Source organism: Oryx dammah, unplaced genomic scaffold, assembly GCF_014754425.2.
Source record: "Oryx dammah isolate SB20612 unplaced genomic scaffold, SCBI_Odam_1.1 HiC_scaffold_25, whole genome shotgun sequence".
Classification (NCBI taxonomy): domain Eukaryota; kingdom Metazoa; phylum Chordata; class Mammalia; order Artiodactyla; family Bovidae; genus Oryx; species Oryx dammah.
The window spans coordinates 6,889,003-6,907,923 of record NW_024070209.1 but is presented as its reverse complement, the minus strand read 5'-3'; the positions used below and the strand labels follow the sequence as shown (position 1 = coordinate 6,907,923).

At 39.3% G+C, this 18,921-nt stretch overlaps 1 protein-coding gene across 5 annotated transcripts in view; it reads right to left on the bottom strand.

The window, feature by feature from the left end:
- IL1R1 (interleukin 1 receptor type 1) overlaps positions 1-18,921 on the bottom strand; it is an 86,955-nt gene that overhangs the window by 10,857 nt on the left and 57,177 nt on the right. For all 5 annotated transcript variants that reach the window (XM_040223812.1, XM_040223814.1, XM_040223813.1 and 2 more), the window contains 6 exons: positions 18,121-18,187; positions 9,134-9,368; positions 8,839-9,028; positions 7,788-7,956; positions 4,617-4,682; positions 40-157 (listed from right to left, as the gene is read on the bottom strand). In XM_040223812.1, the coding sequence (XP_040079746.1) occupies positions 40-157; positions 4,617-4,682; positions 7,788-7,956; positions 8,839-9,028; positions 9,134-9,368; positions 18,121-18,181 (839 nt within the window). In that variant the 5' untranslated portion in view covers positions 18,182-18,187. The remainder of the gene's footprint in view (positions 1-39; positions 158-4,616; positions 4,683-7,787; positions 7,957-8,838; positions 9,029-9,133; positions 9,369-18,120; positions 18,188-18,921) is intronic.

The window sequence follows — 18,921 nt, the reverse complement described above, 5'->3', positions numbered from 1 at the left end:
CAGTTTGTCTAGGGCACAACTGACTCTTGGCATACTTACGTGATAAAGTCTTCCTCTAGCACAGGAGTATATGTACTAATCATTGACCCATTCCACTTCCAGTAGACATAGTTACTTAGCCGGCCAGTAACATTACAGATCAATTGAAGCCAGGATCCTGCAAAGCAATGTATTTTTAAATCATAACGTTAATGGCCTCTGGTCTATCTAGATTAACAAATGACTGTTGAATAAAAATTTTAAAGTATAAGAAAGGAAAAGAAATTGCTCTTACATCTACCACTGAGAGATGACCATGATTAGTAACTTCATGTATCTTACTCCTTACCTTTCTGTGCACTGTGCAGCTTTTAAAATGGGGCATTATCATCTATTCTGACTATTGAGAATTTCGGCTCACGTGATCAGCCTTCCAAAACAGGCGATTTCAATGCAGTTTAGTATTCCATCATACAGACATATTATGACAAGCTCCTTTTCTATTCAGTTCAGTTCAGTTCAGTTGCTCAGTCATGTCTGACTCTTTGCGACCCCATGAATTGCAGCACGCCAGGCCTCCCTGTCTATCACCAACTCCCGGAATTCACTCAGACTCATGTCCATTGAGTCAGTGATGCCATCCAGCCATCTCATCCTCTGTTGTCCCCTTGTCCTCCTGCCCCCAATCCCTCCCAGCATCACAGTCTTTTCCAATGAGTCAACTCTTTGCATGAGGTACCCAAAGTACTGGAGTTTCAGCTTCAGGATCACTCTTTCCAAAGAAATCCCAGGGCTGATCTCCTTCAGAATGGACTAGTTGCATCTCTTTGCAGTCCAAGGGACTCTCAAGAGTCTTCTCCAACACCACAGTTCAAAAGCATCAATTCTTCAGTGCTCAGCCTTCTTCACAGTCCAACTCTCACATCCATACATGACCACAGGAAAAACCATAGCCTTGACTAGATGGACCTTTGTTGGCAAAGTAATGTCTCTGCTTTTCAATATGCTATCTAGGTTGGTCATAACTTTTCTTCCAAGGAGTAAGCGTCTTTTAATTTCATGGCTGCAATCACCATCTGCAGTGATTTTGGAGACCCCCAAAATAAAGTCTGACACTGTTTCCACTGTTTCCCCATCTATTTCCCATGAAGTGATGGGACCAGATGCCATGATCTTTGTTTTCTGAATGTTGAGCTTTAAGCCAACTTTTTCACTCTCCTCTTTCACTTTCATCAAGAGGCTTTTTAGTTCCTCTTCACTTTCTGCCATAAGGGTGGTGTCATCTGCATATCTGAGGTTACTGATATTTTTCCCGGCAATCTTGATTCCCGCTTGTGTTTCTTCCAGTCCAGCGCTTCTCATGATGTACTCTGCATAGAAGTTAAATAAGCAGGGTGACAATATACAGCCTTGACGAACTCCTTTTCCTATTTGGAACCAGTCTGTTGTTCCATGTCCAGTTCGAACTGTTGCTTCCTGACCTGCATACAGATTTCTCAAGAGGCAGGTCAGGTGGTCTGGTATTCCCATCTCTCTCAGAATTTTCCACAGTTTATTGTGATCCACACACTCAAAGGCTTTGGCATAGTCAATAAAGCAGAAATAGATGTTTTTCTGGAACTCTCTTGCTTTTTCCATGATCCAGTGGATGTTGGCAATTTGATCTCTGGTTCCTCTGCCTTTTCTAAAACCAGCTTGAACATCAGGAAGTTCTCGATTTAAGTATTGCTGAAGCCTGGCTTGGAGAATTTTGAGCATTACTTTACTAGCATGTGAGATGAGTGCAATTGTGTGGTAGTTTGAAAATTCTTTGGCATTGCCTTTCTTTGGAATTGGAATGAAAACTGACCTTTTCCAGTCCTGTGGCCACTGCTGAGTTTTCCAAATTTGCTGGCATATTGAGTGCAGAACTTTCACAGCATCATCTTTCAGAATTTGAAATAGCTCAACTGGAATTCCATCACCTCCACTAGCTTTTCGTAGTGATGCTTTCTAAGGCCCACTTAACTTCACATTCCAGGAAGTCTGGCTCTAGATGAGTGATCACACCATCGTGATTATCCGGGTCGTGAAGATCATTTTTATACAGTTCTTCTGTGTATTCTTGCCACCTCTTCTTAATATCTTCTGACATAATTTCCTAATTTTTAATTATGATTGATATACCAATGAACATGCCTGTACATGTTCATTATGAAATGTTATCCTCAATTTTTTGAGGTTTATAAGTCAGAGATTGGAGGGACTTTTTTTTTGCTTGGATGGCTTTTTTCTCCCTTATAAATCCAATATATTTTCTAAAGATTTTGCTAAGATACTTTATAGACAGCTCTGTTGCAACAGGATCTCTTTTCTTGTTATGTTTACTTGCTGGTTTTTGCTAAAGTCTAATACTATAGTATATTAATTTTATATCTGGCCAGTTAATACAATAATTACTCTATTTTTCCCCAGTAATTCTCTTGAAATTTATAGGTATGTAATTATACAATCAGAAAACAAAGTTCTTTTCTCCCCTATAGTCAGCAAGCCTTGGTTCTTTAATCTTTGCATTAGTGGGCACTTCTGGAACAAGTTAAGTAATTGTTAATTGTTACAGTAACTGTTACAAGTAACAGTTAACTGTTCATGTGGGCAGCTTAGTCTCAGTCTTGACTTCATAAGAAAGTCGAGACCTGTATAAGGCTTAACACTATAGTGTTTCACAATTAAAAATGCTGGTGATGACTGGTTTGAAATAATGTTATTTATCAAGTGCAAAGGGCTTCCTAGGTGGCTCAGTGGTAAAGAAGCTGCCTGCCAAGTAGGACACACAGGTTTGATCCCTGGGTTGGGAAGATCCTCTGGAGAAGGAAATGGCAACCCACTCAAGTATTCTTGACTGGGAAATCTCATGGACGGAGGAGACTGGTCCATGAGGTCGCAAATGAAGTGCAGAAAGTATCCCTCAGTTTCTGTTTTTCTAAGTCATTTTATTGGTAATTAATGTGAAATCTTATCAAATAAAAGCCTGACTATAGCATAACCTTATGCTATGGTGACCGGGCCTCTGATCAGTGTGATATATTAAAATAATTATTTCTAATGTAATATAGAAGGGAGGAGAAGGGGATGACAGAGGATGGGATGGTTGGATGGCATCACCAACTCGATGGACATGAGTTTGAGTGACCTCCAGGAGTTGGTGATGGACAGAGAAGCCTGGCATGCTGCAATCCATGGGGTCGCAAAGAGTCGGACACAAAGGAGAGACTGAACTGAATGCAGTTATTATTTTTAGATCTGTAGATCAAATCTAGGTTTTAGAGACAGCTCTTAAGTACACATTCCCAGAGCATGCCTTCTCAACAGGGAAAAATGTGCTTCTTAGTGAGGAGAGCAAGAAAAGTTTATCTATTGCAATTGTCTGCAGTCCTCTAAAGTGCCAGGTACATATCTGGGCATTAAATATCTGAGAAAGTAAAGAGGATTGGGAAAAAATGTCCTGTTAGGTGCTACAGGGAAGAAAAAAGGGGGAAATAAAAGGTTGAAAACACTGCTCTGAATTCTACTGGCCAATATTTAAAATTTTCATATCTTTGTTTACATCTATGAATGTCTGTATATTACCTTCCAACATGAAGAACAACTTGGCCAAGTACAGAATTCAGAGGTCACACATTTTAGCTTTTAATCTCTGTATAATTGTTCTCTGTCTTCAAGCAGTTACTATTACAGAAGAGAATTCTATATGCCAGCCTGAATTTTGATCCTCTGATACAAAAGTCTGTTTTTATGTTGGGACCAGTGGTTTCCAACAACTTTCAGTGTTGGCAAAAACTTTCTATAGTTGTGCTGTCTAATACGTAGTCACATCTAAGCCAGTCAGCCCTTGACTGAGGGACTAATATTTAATTAAACTAAATTTACTTAATTTAAATTTAGTGTGGCTATGTACATAACCACACATGCCTAGCTGCTACTGTATTGCACAGCTTAGATGTGAATGCCTATAGTATTATGTCTTTATTCTTGAAATAAAACATTATCACTAACTTGGAAAAATAATTCTCTAGAGTAATTTATCTTCTGGGCCTATAGTCTTAGTCTTCTACCTAAAAGTTTAACTCTCTCAGGAAAAGAAATCCATTCTATACCAAATATATTCCATTTCTTATTCCTAGGCCTATTGAACTTGGTCTTTGTTTTTTTAAGAATTTTTTTTTTTAATGTGAAGCATTTTTAAAGTCTTAATTGAATTTGTTATAATATTGCTTCTGTATTATCTTCTGGTTCTTTGGCCACGAGGCAGGTGAGATCTTAGCTCCCCTCCCTGGGATCGAACCCACACCCCTTATATCATAAGGTGAAGTCTTAACCACTGCACCACCAAGGAAGTCGCTGAACTTGTTTTTCGGCTGATGTCTTCATAAATAGTAATTGTCCATAGAAAAGTAACGCTGAGTCAATGAGACGTGGCTAGGTGTTTGCCATAAGAGGCAAAAAATCCAAAGAAACAAGACACAACCTGTGCCACTTTCTAACTTTAGATACATGCAGTAAACAGCTTGGGTTGTATGCAGTAAAGGTACAGTTTATCTTACTCTCTAGTTCAAAAAAACACTGATTTCAGCATATTCTAATTATAGCCCACTTACCCAAGACCACTTCCATTGTCTCATTAGCTGGACTCACAATCTCAGGTATTGTGTTTCTGGATTTCTCTGAAAGAAAAACACCCACAAGGTCTCTTGTAGATTCGAATCTCCAAAGATGACAACACTTGGCAAAATATACCAAATACTAATATATACAACACAGCATCTGCCTCTAGGGACCAAATTATACATGGTAGGAGACAGAGGGCCAGGACTTTTGTGAAGGCAGGAGGCTGACTCAGAGGCCACAGCAAAATCGTAACACCTTGGCCCTTCTAAACCCAGAGTTTGGTGCTACAAAAAAAAAAGACCACAAATATCACCAGGCCCTGGGTCTGCGGACAAGTGCATCTCTTCATGCAAATCAGGGAAAACAAAGTGGCTTCCCTGGATGGAGCTTTATTAACCAGAAAGTCACCCAAGAGTGAAAGCCACAGTTATCAAAGAATGCCACACATTTCGGCATACTTTATTAAAGTAGGCAGAAAAATACTAAGAATCTCCAGAAATTAATGTCTTTTAGTGGCTCACATGGTAAAGCATCTGTCTGCAATGCAGGAGAGTCAGGTTCGATCCCTGGGTTGGGAAGATCCATCCCCTGGAGAAGGAAATGGCAGCCCACTCCAGTATTCTTGCCTGGAAAATCCCATGGACCGCGGAGCCTGATAGGTTACCGTCCACGGGGTCGAAAAGAGTCGGACACGACTGAGCAACTTCACTTATTCTCAAGAAGATAGGCTTAAAGAGTTGATCTGGGACCAAACCTGAGAAACTCCAAATTTGAATGCCTAGTATTCATTCTGCTACTTAAAAAAATTGTTAGCTCCATCAGCGCAGGATATTATCTCTCTTGTTCCCTAATGTATACCTAGAAAGTGCCTGGAAGATAGGAAATGCCCAATAAGTATTTATAAATCCACCGTTAGAAGAGAAACAAAATAGAACCCCCCCCCCCCGATTATATTATTTCTACATAAGCGATCAGAAAAGATGTCCGAAAGTAGTTAACACCCATTTGAATTCTTAAAATTTTGTTTTCCCTCAAATCTGGTCTGCTGGTCTGGCTGCAGTACCCCAAGAAACACAAACTGGAGATACACAATGCCCGGGGAAGTGCTGCTAAGGATAGTTGTGACTGAGGACTCCTGATATTTAGGAGTCACTGATACTTGTAGGATGTAGGCAAGGAATCAGTTTTGAGACAACACAATTAACCTATGGAAAAAATAAATAATTGTAGAATTGAGAAAACACAGCTATCTGAAAAGTGATCATCTGGGTTTACCTGGGATAGTCCCTATTAGGCCTGTTGTCCCAGAATAATTACTAATAGAGACTGCTTTAACTTTTCAAAGTCCTGGTTAGAGTAACTTTACTCCTTTTTTTTTTTGTATACAGCTTGATAAATTTAACTTTCTATTTCATACCAGAGTAAAGCTGATTAACAATGTTGATTGTTTCAGGTGGACAGCAAAGGGATTCAGCCATACATACACATGTATCCATTCTCCTCCAAACTCTCCTCCCATCCAGGCTGCCACGTAACATTGAGCAGAGTTCCCTGTGCTATGCAGTAGGTTCTTGCTGGTTATCCATTTTAAATATAGCAGTGTGTCTATGTCCTTCCCAAACTCCCTAACTATCCCTACCCACCATTCTTTCCCTCTGGTAACCATAAGTTCATGGGAATAACCCTCTTCATACATTACTGAAAGCTTAGGAAATCCTAGTATTGAGAGAAAGGTTGAGCATTCTGCCCATCTCTGGGTAACTTATAAAGGCGCATTTGTTCTATTTTGTTTTAAAATAGTTTTTCATATGAAAATATGGTGAATAGCAGCCTCAGGATAACTAACAAGAAAAACTAGCATGCACCTATTCATTTCTCAGCTGTCGGGCACCAGGCACGTGACTACAAGCTGAGCACGCCTGATCAACAACACAGTTCACAACAACCTTGGAAGCTTGAATCTGCTTACAGAGAAGGAAACCGGCTTAGAGAAGTTATGTGACTGGGTTAACAAAGACCTAAAAGAGTGGAGCTTATTCCATGGATAAAGAAGCTGTGGTACAAGTATTCACTGGAATATTACACACCATTAGAAAGAATGAAATAATGCCGTTTTCAGCAACACAGATGGACCTAGAGATTGTCCTACTGGGTGAAGTCAGTCAGACAGTAAAGGGGAAATATACGATATCCCCTCATCAAGCTAAAAGAAATGATATAAAGGAACTTACAAAACAGAAAGAGACTCATAGCCTTAGAGTACGAACTTATGGTCACCAAGGGGGAGGGCGGGGGAACGGATATATTTAAAATGGACAACCAACAATATATATAAAATATATATTTGCTGTCACCACTGTGGTCTTCCCTCACTGACCCTAGCAGAGTACTTACCATACTGTGAACTGATTAATTTTTAACTATGAAGAGTCATTTACTGATTTTAAGAGTGGCTTATGCAGATTGAGGAAATCAAAGAAGCCCTGTGGGGACTTAGAGAATCAACTTACGGTTACCAGGGAGGAAGGGTGCAGGGAAGGGATAGTTAGGGAGTTTGGGATGGACGTGTACACACTGCTGTATGTAAAGTGGATAACTGACAGGGCCTACTGTATAGCACAGGGACCTCTGCTCAGTGTTATGTGGCAGCCTGGAGGGGAGTTTGGGGGAGAATGGATCCACGTATATGTGTGGCTTAGCCCCTTTGCAGTGCACCTGAGACTATCGCAACGTTGTTAATTAGCAAAATAAAAAGATGTTTTTGAAAAAGTGTAACTTATTTCAAGGTCGGTTAGGGTCCATCAACAACTGCTAGACACCCAGACTCCCCAGGTGAGAGGTCTCAGAACTGTCCTTTCCCCAGTACTAGCCAGAGGAGTCCCTGAAGCCTCTAGAGAACCATCTTTAGCCACGCCCAAAAACAAGCCTCCTAGTTCAGCTGGAAAACTCAGCTCATCCCGTCTGTTTAATCAGCACTGCGTCTGAAACAGGAATGAAAACACTTAAATAGCATATAGCAACAAAAACTAAAGCCAGGTGACCTCTAGCAAGTCATCAAGCTTCTCTTGGACTTGGTCCCTCTGTAGACAGTGAAGGTGATATTACTCACGGTCTCTGGACCTTCCCGGATTTAAACTCCTAGGACTGCAGCTATGACTCACCCAGAGTAATTAGCTTTATTGCCCGGGTGACACGATACTGCTTTCCCAAGTGTGTGTACGATGCAAGACACATATAGTGCCCACCGTGTGTTGTGTTCACATTTGTGATGAGCAGCTTATTTGTTACTCCAGCAAAGTGTACATTGTCAAGAAGTAGAGGTTTGCAATCCTAGACAGGGGGAAAGGAGGTATTGAAAACCAATTAGTCATAGTTACATTCATGTAAGGGCAACCCACTCCAACATTCTTGCCTGGGAAACACTATGGATAGAGGAGTCTGGTGGGCTACAGTCCGTGGGGTCGCAAAGAGTCAGATATGACTAACGGACTAGAACACACAGTCAAGTATATGTGAATAAAAAGGTCCTTGCACCGAAGTTTTAATTTTGCTTTTTTTTTTTTTTTGCAAAGTCATAATTATATTCCCAGGATATTACATTTTTATGCCTATGAGTCTTGCACTTTGAAGACAACTGGAGACAAATCTACTTTGTAGGAAAAAATGTTTGAGGAAAGAATGCTAACTACAGTTTCTTAGTAATGATATACTTCCATTCTTCACTGATATTATTTTGTATTTTTAAACCTCTAAAAAAATGATTATCCATGTAAGCTCCAACAAGCCAGGTTGATCAAAGATACCAGAATATGATGTATACCATGCAGTGCTAGCTGATCACTTTTCAGTTATAGAAACCACTAAAGTTATCTAACGACCACTTAATATTTATAATAAAACATGAAATAATATACTTTGTAACAAATAATAACTTTAAAAAACCCTAAATTTATAATCATCCTTATCTTTAAACATCTTATATGCCCACTGTACTTTTCTCAGCTGTACACTATTACACAAAAATGACAGAAAGTAAATTTTTAGTTAAGCTGCAAATTGAACACATACAATCATAAAACTTTTTAAATGTTCTATTAAAAAAGCAAATAATCTGCCAAATGAAAAAGTACTTTGCAGATTCATCCTATTGTCTATGAGAGCAAACTGTTTTATTTCTAGAGAAGTAAAAGGCCATATGTAATACAAAATTACCTTATACCACTGTACTTGGGGTAACTCATTGTTTTCATCTTTTAAAAAATCCAAGTAAGGACATACAAGTTGTCCATCTCCCGTGGTCAGTAGTCTCTGGGTAAACACAGTTCTTTCATTGTAACACAAGTTAGGCTCATGCTGCACAAACTCTACAACTATTTTAATTTTGAGGCAGTAAGTTGAATTTCTAAAATAAATCAAAACAGATTCATTAAAAAAAATTTTTTTTTCTGTCCTGAAGTATTGCAGGAACAGACATCACATGTTTGTAACGTACTTATTGCTTGCTTACCTCACCGAGCAATAGTAAGCTCCTGAATCCTCCACTTCAGCAGGAACAAACCAGAGCTTGTCTTTGTGCTGATGAATCCTGGATCCTCTTTCTGTAGACATAGCTGTCGTGCTGTCATTTTTATACCAAGTTATAGGCTCTTTGTGTACACTTGTGATGAGAGGACACGAACGGGCATCAACTTCATGTGCAGAAGAAACTAATGTAATTTTCTCTTCATGCTCCTCACATTTATCTTTAAAAAGGAGAAAGGGAAAGTCATTTCTGTAAGAAATTTCTCAACATTTCTTCATGGAATATCTAAATAAAAACACTAGTTATTAAATATATTAATTTGTGTTATACAGGAGAGTGTTAGTTCAGTTCAGTTGCTCAGTCGTGTCCGACTCTTTGCAACCCCATGAATTGCAGCACGCCAGGCCTCCCTGTCCATCACCAACTCCTGGAGTTCACTCAGACTCACATCCATCGAGACAGTGATGCCATCCAGCCTTCTCATCCTCTGTTGTCCCCTTCTCCTCCTGCCCCCAATCCCTCCCAGCATCAGGGTCTTCTCCAATGAGTCAACTCTTTGCATGAGGTGGCCAAAGTACTGGAGTTTCAGCTTCAGCATCATTCCTTCCAATGAACACCCAAGACTTATCTCCTTTAGGATAGACTGGCTGGATCTCCTTGCAGTCCAAGGGACTCTCTCAAGAGTCTTCTCTAACACCACAGTTCAAAAGCATCAATTCTTCGGCGCTCAGCTTTCTTCACAGTCCAACTCTCACATCCATACATCACCACTGGAAAAACCATAGCCTTGACTAGACAGACCTTTGTTGGCAAAGTAGTGTCTCTACTTTTCAATATACTATCTAGGTTGGTCATAACTTTCCTTCCAAGGAGTAAGCGTCTTTTAATTTCATGGCTACAACCACCATCTTCAGTGATTTTGGAGCCCCCCAAAATAGTCTGACACTGTTTCCACTGTTTCCCCATCTATTTCCCATGAAGTGATGGGACCAGATGCTATGTTCTTAGTTTTCTGAATGTTGAGCTTTAAGCCAACTTTTTCACTCTCCTCTTTCACCTTCATCAAGAGGCTTTTTAGTTCCTCTTCATTTTCTGCCATGAAAGTGGTGTCGTCTGCATATCTGAGGTTATTGATATTTCTCCCGGCAATCTTGATTACAGCTTGTGCTCCTTCTAGCCCAGCATTTCTCATGATGTACTCTGCATAGAAGTTAAATAAGCAGGGTGACAATATACAGCCTTGACGTACTCCTTTTCCTATTTAGAACCAGTCTGTTGTTCCATGTCCAGTTCTAACTGTTGCTTCCTGACATGCATACAGGTTTCTCAAGAAGCAGGTCAGATGGTCTGGTATTCCCATCTCTTTCAGAATTTTCCACAGTTTATTGTGATCCACACAGTCAAAGGCTTTGGCATAGTCAATAAAGCAGAAATAGATGTTTTTCTGGAAAAACTCTCTTGCTTTTTCGATGATCCAGCGGATGTTGGCAATTTGATCTCTGGTTCCTCTGCCTTTTCTCAAACCAGCTTGAACATCTGGAAGTTCATGGTTCACATATTGCTGAAGCCTGGTTTGGAGAATTTTGAGCATTACTTTACTAGCATGTGAGATGAGTGCTTTTTCGATGATTCAGTGGATGTTGGCAATTTGATCTCTGGGTCCTCTGCGTTTTCTAAAACCAGCTTGAACATCTGGAATTTCATGGTTCATGTATTGCTGAAGCCTGGCTTGGAGAATTTTGAGCATTACTTTACTAGCATGTGAGATGAGTGCAACTGTGCGATAGTTCGAGCATTCTTTGGCATTGCCTTTCTTTGTGTTATACAGGAGAGGTTAAGAATCTGACAATTAGGAGAATTATCTTGGAAGTCTGAAAGATTTCTAGTCACTTACTACCTGTGTCCTTGAGCAAGTTATTTAACCTCTCTCATCCCCTCTGTATAGCTGTTTCAGTAAAAAGATGGAATAACCGTAATTTGCCCTCCCACCTGAACAGCTAAAAAAATTGGACAAAGTATAAGAAACAACAATGTTCAAGACATTGAATGTCAGGGAACAAAGGACAGAAATACCACAATGTCAGGACACAAAAGGAGGGGAACCCTAGAGTTTCCCCAAAGTACCGTGTAGAGGGGGATTCTAAACTGTGGCACTTCAGGGAGGAAAGGAGGCAAAACCCAGTGTTCCTTCTTGAGCTGAGGAGATGGACCTGGGAATCCATGTAAACCAAGAGGCTGGAGGGCAGGATACCAAAGAGATTACGGCTGCACCCAGAGGAGGAGCGTGTTCTGGAGGACTACAGGACTGAGCATTCCTCAGTTCATGTAACATGCATCCCTGAAGGGCAGGAGAGGGCCTGTCACCCTGGAACAGGGAAAGTCTTTGAAGAAATACAAGTTGAAAATTTTCAGAATTTTATGAAAATGACATACCCACAGACCCCAAAGCCACAATGATCCCCAAGCCAAAGAAACATGAAGAAAACCACACCACATAAGACAAACACGATGCAGCCTTCTTACCAGAAACAATACAAGCCAGAGAGAAAAGAATAAAGATAAGTACTAAAAGGAAAAAAAAAAGATCATCTACCTAGAATTCTACATCCAGGGAAAGTATCTTTCAGAAATAGAGGCAACACTGCAAAATTCAAGTCAGACAATTGGTAATACCTGGTTAATAATAGTCATCCCTATTCTGTCATCACAGAAAACACATAATTATCAGTATGCTCCATTTTCAGTGACGCAAAATTGGATCATCCAGCTAAATTTTATCCTCCAGGTCTTTCAACTATACAGTGTCTCTTCAATTAATCAGCAATTTGAAAGGTGGTATTTTGAGATTATTTGCATAGTCTATAAATACTTTTCACTCAATTATTTTTGTATTCACTGATTATCTTGCTTGAATAAATTATAGAGGCAGAAATAGAGGCAAAATACTTTTTCATAATTTTAAAATATTACTTTTTTATATTTATTTTCATATATATATATAAACTATCACCAGCACACTTGTACTGACAAAAAAATGTAAGGAGGTCCTTTAGAAAGAAAGAAAAATAGTATCAGATGAAAAAAAATTAATCTACATAAAGGAATAAATAGCCCCAGAAATATTTACTACATGGGTAGTCATTAAGAGCTTTTCATTTTATTTAAATCTCTTTAAAGATAACGAAAGATCACTTCATGGCAAATAGCCGGGGAAACAATGGAAACAGTAACAGACTTTATTTTCTTGGGCTCCAAAATCACTGCAGATGGTCACTGCAGCCATGAAATTAAAAGATGCTTGCTCCTTGGAAGAAAAGCTATGACAAACCTAGACAGCATAATAAAAAGCAGAGACATTATACCAACAAAGGTCCATATAGTCAAAGCTGTGGTTTTTCCGATAGTCACATATGGATGTGAGAGATGGACCATAAAGAAAGTTGAGCACTGAAAAACTGATGCTTTTGAACTGTGCTGTTGGAGAAGACCCTTGAGAGTCCCTGGGACTGCAAGGAGATCAAACTTTTCAATTCAAAAGGAAATCGGTCCTGAATATTCATTGGAAGGACTGATGCTGAAGCCAAAGCTCCAATACTTTGGTTACCTGATGCAAAGAACCGACTCATTGGAAAAGCCTCTGATGCTGGGAAAGATTGAAGACAGGAAAAGAAGGGGACAACAGAAGATGAGATGGTTGGATGGCATCACCGACTCAATGGACAAGACTTTGAGCAGGCTCCAGGAGCTGGTGATGGACAGGGAAGCCTGGCGTGCTGCAATCAGTCCATGGGCTTGCAAAGAGTCAGACACGACTGAGCAACTGAACTGTACTGAAAGATAATTAAATATTTAAAGCAAAAACCATGATTGTGAGACATATAACATCTGAAGACGTAACATGTGTAGTAACAATGGGGCAAAGTTCGAGAAGGGAGAAGTGGATGTATTCTAGGTTTTTTATACTATTTGTGAACTGGTACAATCACTTGAAGGTATATAAAAGTCACTTAAGTGAAGTCGCTCAGTCGTGTCTGACTCTGCGACCCCATGGACAGTAGCCAACCAGGCTCCTCCATCCATGGGATTTTCCAGGCAAGAATACTGGAGTGGGTTGCCATTTTTGATAAGTTAAAGATGGATACCATAAGCACTAGGGCAGCTATTTTTTTTAAGTTATTATAAGCCAACACAGAAGATAAATCATGAAAATTCTCAATTTATCCAAAATTTAGCAAAAAAAAAAAAAAAAGAGAGAGAGAGAAAAGATAACAAAGTAATAATAGTACAAGGAGAATATAAAATTACAAGCTCCTAAAATAAAACCCAAATATACTAATAATCATATTACATTTTTTTCATGGTATAAGTAACCCAATTGAAAGGCAGAGATAGTCAGATTTGATTTAAAAAAAGGATCCTACTATATACTAACATACACACAAACCCACACGTATACACACTTTAAGTGTAAAAACACCTTAAAAGTAAAAGCGGAGAGGGGAGAGAAATAATATTATGTTAAGTAAAAGAAGATTTGAATGGTTACTACATTATTATCAAAGTAGATTTTACTTAAAGCATATTTCCAGGGGTAGAAAGTCATTCAATTACGACAAAGGAGTCATTTGTCAAGAGGTACATGGTAATCTTAGACATTTATTCACCTATTGACAGTTTCAAAATTCATAAAGCAAAAACTGACAGAACTGCAAAAAAGAAATAGAGAAGCCTACAATTAGAGTCAAGAGATTTCAACACTACTCACAGTAACTGACAGAACAAGTAGAACAATTAGACAGAAAATCAGCAATGATGTAGAAGATTTGAACCACACTATCAACCAATCTGGCATAATTAGTATTTACAGAAAATCTTACCCAACAACCAAATACACATTCTTTGTAATCGCACACAAGAAAACGTATCAAGATATACCATATTCTTGTTCATAACCCAACAGTTAACAAACTTAAAAGGGTTCAAAGTATGTTCTCTGAATTAAATTAGAAATCAATAACATAAAAATATCTGGGAATTCACTGATGTGTTTAAAACCTTAAAAAAATATTCTAAATAACCCATGCATCAAAGAAGAAATAGGAGGAAATTAGAAATAATTTTGACCTGAATGATAAAATATAACATTATCAACACTTGTGTCATGCAAAGGAAAAAAATACCTAGAGGAAAGTCAGTAGCATTAAATACCTCTGTAAGAAACAAGATCTCAAATTAATAACTTCAGTTTCCACTTAATAAATCAGAAAAAATTAAAACCTAAGTAAGCATAAGATAGTAAATGATATGGCTCCAAGAGAAAAATCAATGAAATAAAAAACAAAAACAACAGAGAAAAATCAAAGATATCAAAAGCTAGTTCTTTCAGAATATTGTAAATCAACTATATTTCAATTAAAAAAATTTTTAAGGAAAAAACCCAACAACAAGAACAACAAAATTTCAAGCCTAGATGGCTTCACTGGTATATTCGTAGAAGGAAAACACCAATTTTACACAAACTCTTTCAGAAAATTGAAGAGTCAGAAATACTTCCCTATTCACTCTGGCAAATAAGTATTATTCTAATTCCCAAACCAAAGACATTACAGGAAAACCACAAACCAGTCTTCATCATAGAATACAGATGCAAAAATTTTTTAAACATCTTTGCAAATCGACTCCTACAGTATATTAAAAACCAACAGTGCATTGTGAGGTACATAACATGCTAGGAATGCAAAGCTGGGTCCTTATCCAAGAAAAACAGCAACAAACAAAACTAGAAATAGGTGGGAACTTCCTAAACCTAATAGAGGACAGCTATAAAAAACTTATAGCTATCATATATAAGATTAGCAAGAAGGTAAGAATGTCCACTCTAACCACTTTTATTCAACATTGTATTGGAAGACCTAATTAGTGTATTAGGGCAAGAAAAAGAAATGGCATTAAGATTGAAGGAGAAAATAAAATGTCTATTTTCACACAACGTGATTATCTATGTAGAATATGCTATGAAATATTTAATACGCAAGGAAATCTACAAAAGATCTAAAGGGGTTCCTCAGTTGTAGGATATAATATGAATATGCAAATAGGAATGAGTTTATATTATCAAAAACAATTAGAAACTGGATTTTTGAAAATACCCTTTATAATAGCCTCAATAGATATGTATAATTAAGGATAAATCTGACAAAAGATGCATCAGACCAATCCAACGAAAACTGCAAAATAAATTTATAAAGATTAAATTTATTTAAATAAATGTTAAGAGATCAAAGACAGTGAAGACATCTATACTTCATTCTTTGATCAGAAGACTCAATATTGTTAAGTAGTCCAGTCTCTCTAAACCAATTTACACTCATTTCAATATTATCTGGGATTGTGATGGTTTCATGGGTGAATATGTATGCCAACACATCAAATTGAATACCTTAAACGTGAGTCTATTATAACCTCCTTTAAAGCTGCTTAAAAACCATATTGAAACAAAAGTGGCTAGGCGCTCAGCATGGTACCTGCACTGAGCCAGGACGGGACTCCTAGGAATGGCAGTAGCAATAACAATTAACAGTGATAAAAGAATAAGCCTTTAGAACTCAGCTCAACACACTCTCCTGTTTATCTGGGGTTTGCCCCACCGCTCCACCAAAACTCTTCTGACCAAGTCACCTATGACTTTTAAGTTGCTAAATCAACGACTTTGAAACATCATCTTACTCAACACATCTGCGTTGCTACTATATTGTTCAGTCACTCAGTCCTGTCTGACTTATTGCAACCCCATGGTCTGCAGCACACCAGGCCTCTCTGTCCTTCACTGTCGCCCGGAGTTTGCTGATTCATGTCCGTTGAGTCAGTGACGCCATCCATTGTACTGGACATGTGTTATCCTCATCCTTGAAACAGGTTCTTCACTTGGCTTCCAGGACACTGTCTGGCTCTCCTCCTACATTTCTGGCCAGTCTGTCACTGGCTCTTGGATGAGTGGGAGCCTGACCACTCATTCTTGGAGAGCTGCGGAGTTCACTCCTTGACGCTCTGTTCTTTTCTCACTCCCCATCAAGTCTCAGAGTTCGAATACCAGCTGCTTGCCAAGGTCTTCAACTTTATTCCTCCAATCTCTAACTCCAGACTGCTTAATCAAATCACTATGTAGACATCTAACAGACAGCTATTGTGGTGAGAAGACTCTTGAGAGGCCCTTGGACATCAAGGAGATAAAACACAGTCAGTCCTAAAGGAAACCAACCCTGAATATTCATTGGAAGGGCTGATGCTGATGCTGAAGATCAATCCTTTGGCCACATGATGTGAAGAGCCAACTCACTGGAAAAGACCCTGATGCTGGGAGCGACTGAGGGCAAGAGAAGAGGGTGGCAGAGAATGAAATGGTTGGATGGCATCACCGACTTGATGCACATAAGTCTGAGCAAATTCTGGGAGATGGTAAAGGAACAGGGAAGCCTGGCGTGCTGCAGTCCATGGGGTCACAAAGAGTCGGACACAACTTAGCAACTGAACAACAACAACAACCTTAACATGTCCAGTCTGAACACATGACCTTTCCCCTCTCATAATGGCAACTCCACTTTGCATGTGCTCAGACTAAAACCCTCTGTCCCTCACACTCACATCTGCTCTATCTGAAAATCCTCTTGGCTCTGTCGTCAAAGTATATCCAGACTCTGACAACTCAATTCTCCTTGTCACCCTTGAATAGCTTACTTTCATAGCTTGCCTGAACCACTGTAACCACCTCCTAACTGGCCTATTTCTCCCTTTGTCTCCCAATGGTCTGTTCACAGTATAAGAACCAGAATGAGCCTGTAAAATATAGAAATTTTCTGGCAGTCCAGTGGTTAGGACTCCACACTTTCACGGTAGAGGGCCTGGGTTCAATCCTTGGTTGGAGAACTAAGTTCCCACAAGCCACAGAGTGCAATCAAAAAAAAAAAAAAAAATCACCTCTCTAGGTTTAAACTGGAAACCTACACAGTCTTCCCATTTCAGAGTACAAGCCAAGATCCTTATAAAAGTTACTAAGCTCTCTACACGATCAACCCTCCCCTAATCTCTATCACTCAAATCATACCCCTCACCTTTCACTCTGTTCTAGCCACAGCAGATTTTAGTTCCTGGAGCATGCCAGTACTCCTGGCCTCAGGACCTTGACACAGGCTGCCTAGAATATTTCTCCACCCCCAACCTGGTCTATATAGCTCCCTCCACCCCCTCCTTCAGGGTCAAGTCAAAGGTCAACTTCTTGATGAGATCTTCCCTGGCCACACTATCAAAAAAAAATGTAACCTTCTGCCCACCCCAATGCCAAAACTTTATACCTTCCTTTTCCTGCTTTTTTTTTCTCTCTCTACACTTACCAACATATGACATAATATATATTTAGTTATCTAAGGTATTGTCTCTGTTCATTACTGGAGTGTAAACCCCATGCAGATAGATATTTCTGTTTGGATTATTCATGGTTGTAGCCCCAGTAGCAGAGCCCAGCACATAGTAGGGCTAAATGCATTTGCAGTAAGAGAGGGAGAGGGGAAGAGTGAAGATGAATAAATGGAGACAATAAAGAATTGTCAGCTGTGGGTTCATAAAGACTGCATTTTATACCTCTTCCAAATGAAAGCCAGGAAGCCCCAGCGTATACTCTCTAAGCAGCAACAAAGTGGGGAGAGACGTGTAATAGACGCTGGTGGTATGGATTACAGCTCTTGCTCTGAAATAGCCTCATGACCGTGGCTCCTAACTTCCCTGGGTTTCAGCTTCCCAATGGACAAATGAGAGAATGAAAAGTAAAGATTTTGAAAAGACATCCAGCAATACAGTTCTGTGACCTGGAAATCCAAAGACACACCTAAGAAAAATGATGCTGTTCAGGAAGGTACCACAGGTATTCTACGTAACAGATTTTCTTAGCGGACAGGAACACAAGCAAATGCTTTACTCACCAGCCTCCAGAGAAGGAATCAGTAAAGTGATGAAACAAAGAAGCCTGAGTAATACTTTCATATTCTCCTGGAGAAACAAACAAACAAAAATTTTAAAAGTAACTATTCCCCCAAAATCTCTAAAGCTACATACATTGACTCCCTCCCAGCTTCACCCTCACCCCCAAGTCACACTGATAGGCTAGTCTGCCTCCATCGTTTATGTGATCATGCTTTGTGATGCAAAATGGGTAAAAGGAGGATGAAGATTTTTAACAGAACTGGGGACAAGCTCACATAATTTAAGATGAACGAACCTTCCATCATCTGTGCCATCATTCATTTCCATTTAAATTTCCCCCAAATCCAACCTATGCTACACCCCAAATAGACTACTCACTAGACCATTAAAGCATCTTACCTCTACTTATATGGATCTGTTCCCCACCTAGAACATAGCCACTGTCAGGACCCATGTACGGTGCCCCAAACTTCCAGATCCTGCTAAAGGTCACACCTTCCCTTTACAATGTATGACACTAAACCCTTTGGATGAAATAGCACAGCTGCATAGATGAACCAGAAAGACCGCAAGAAATAACAACAATCTATTACAATTGGGTTGGTTCTTATGATTGGTTGTCTTCCCCTTTTCTGGGGCTTGCTAGAGCTTTCAATTTAAAATTCCTACAAGAAACATGTATTAATCTTACCACAAAAAAATTAAAACCTCCACAGCCCCTCTGCATAGTTGAGAAGCTACACCAACAGAGCAGTAGCTACAGCAGGCACTGACCAGCCTCTGGGCTGTGTGTTAAACTG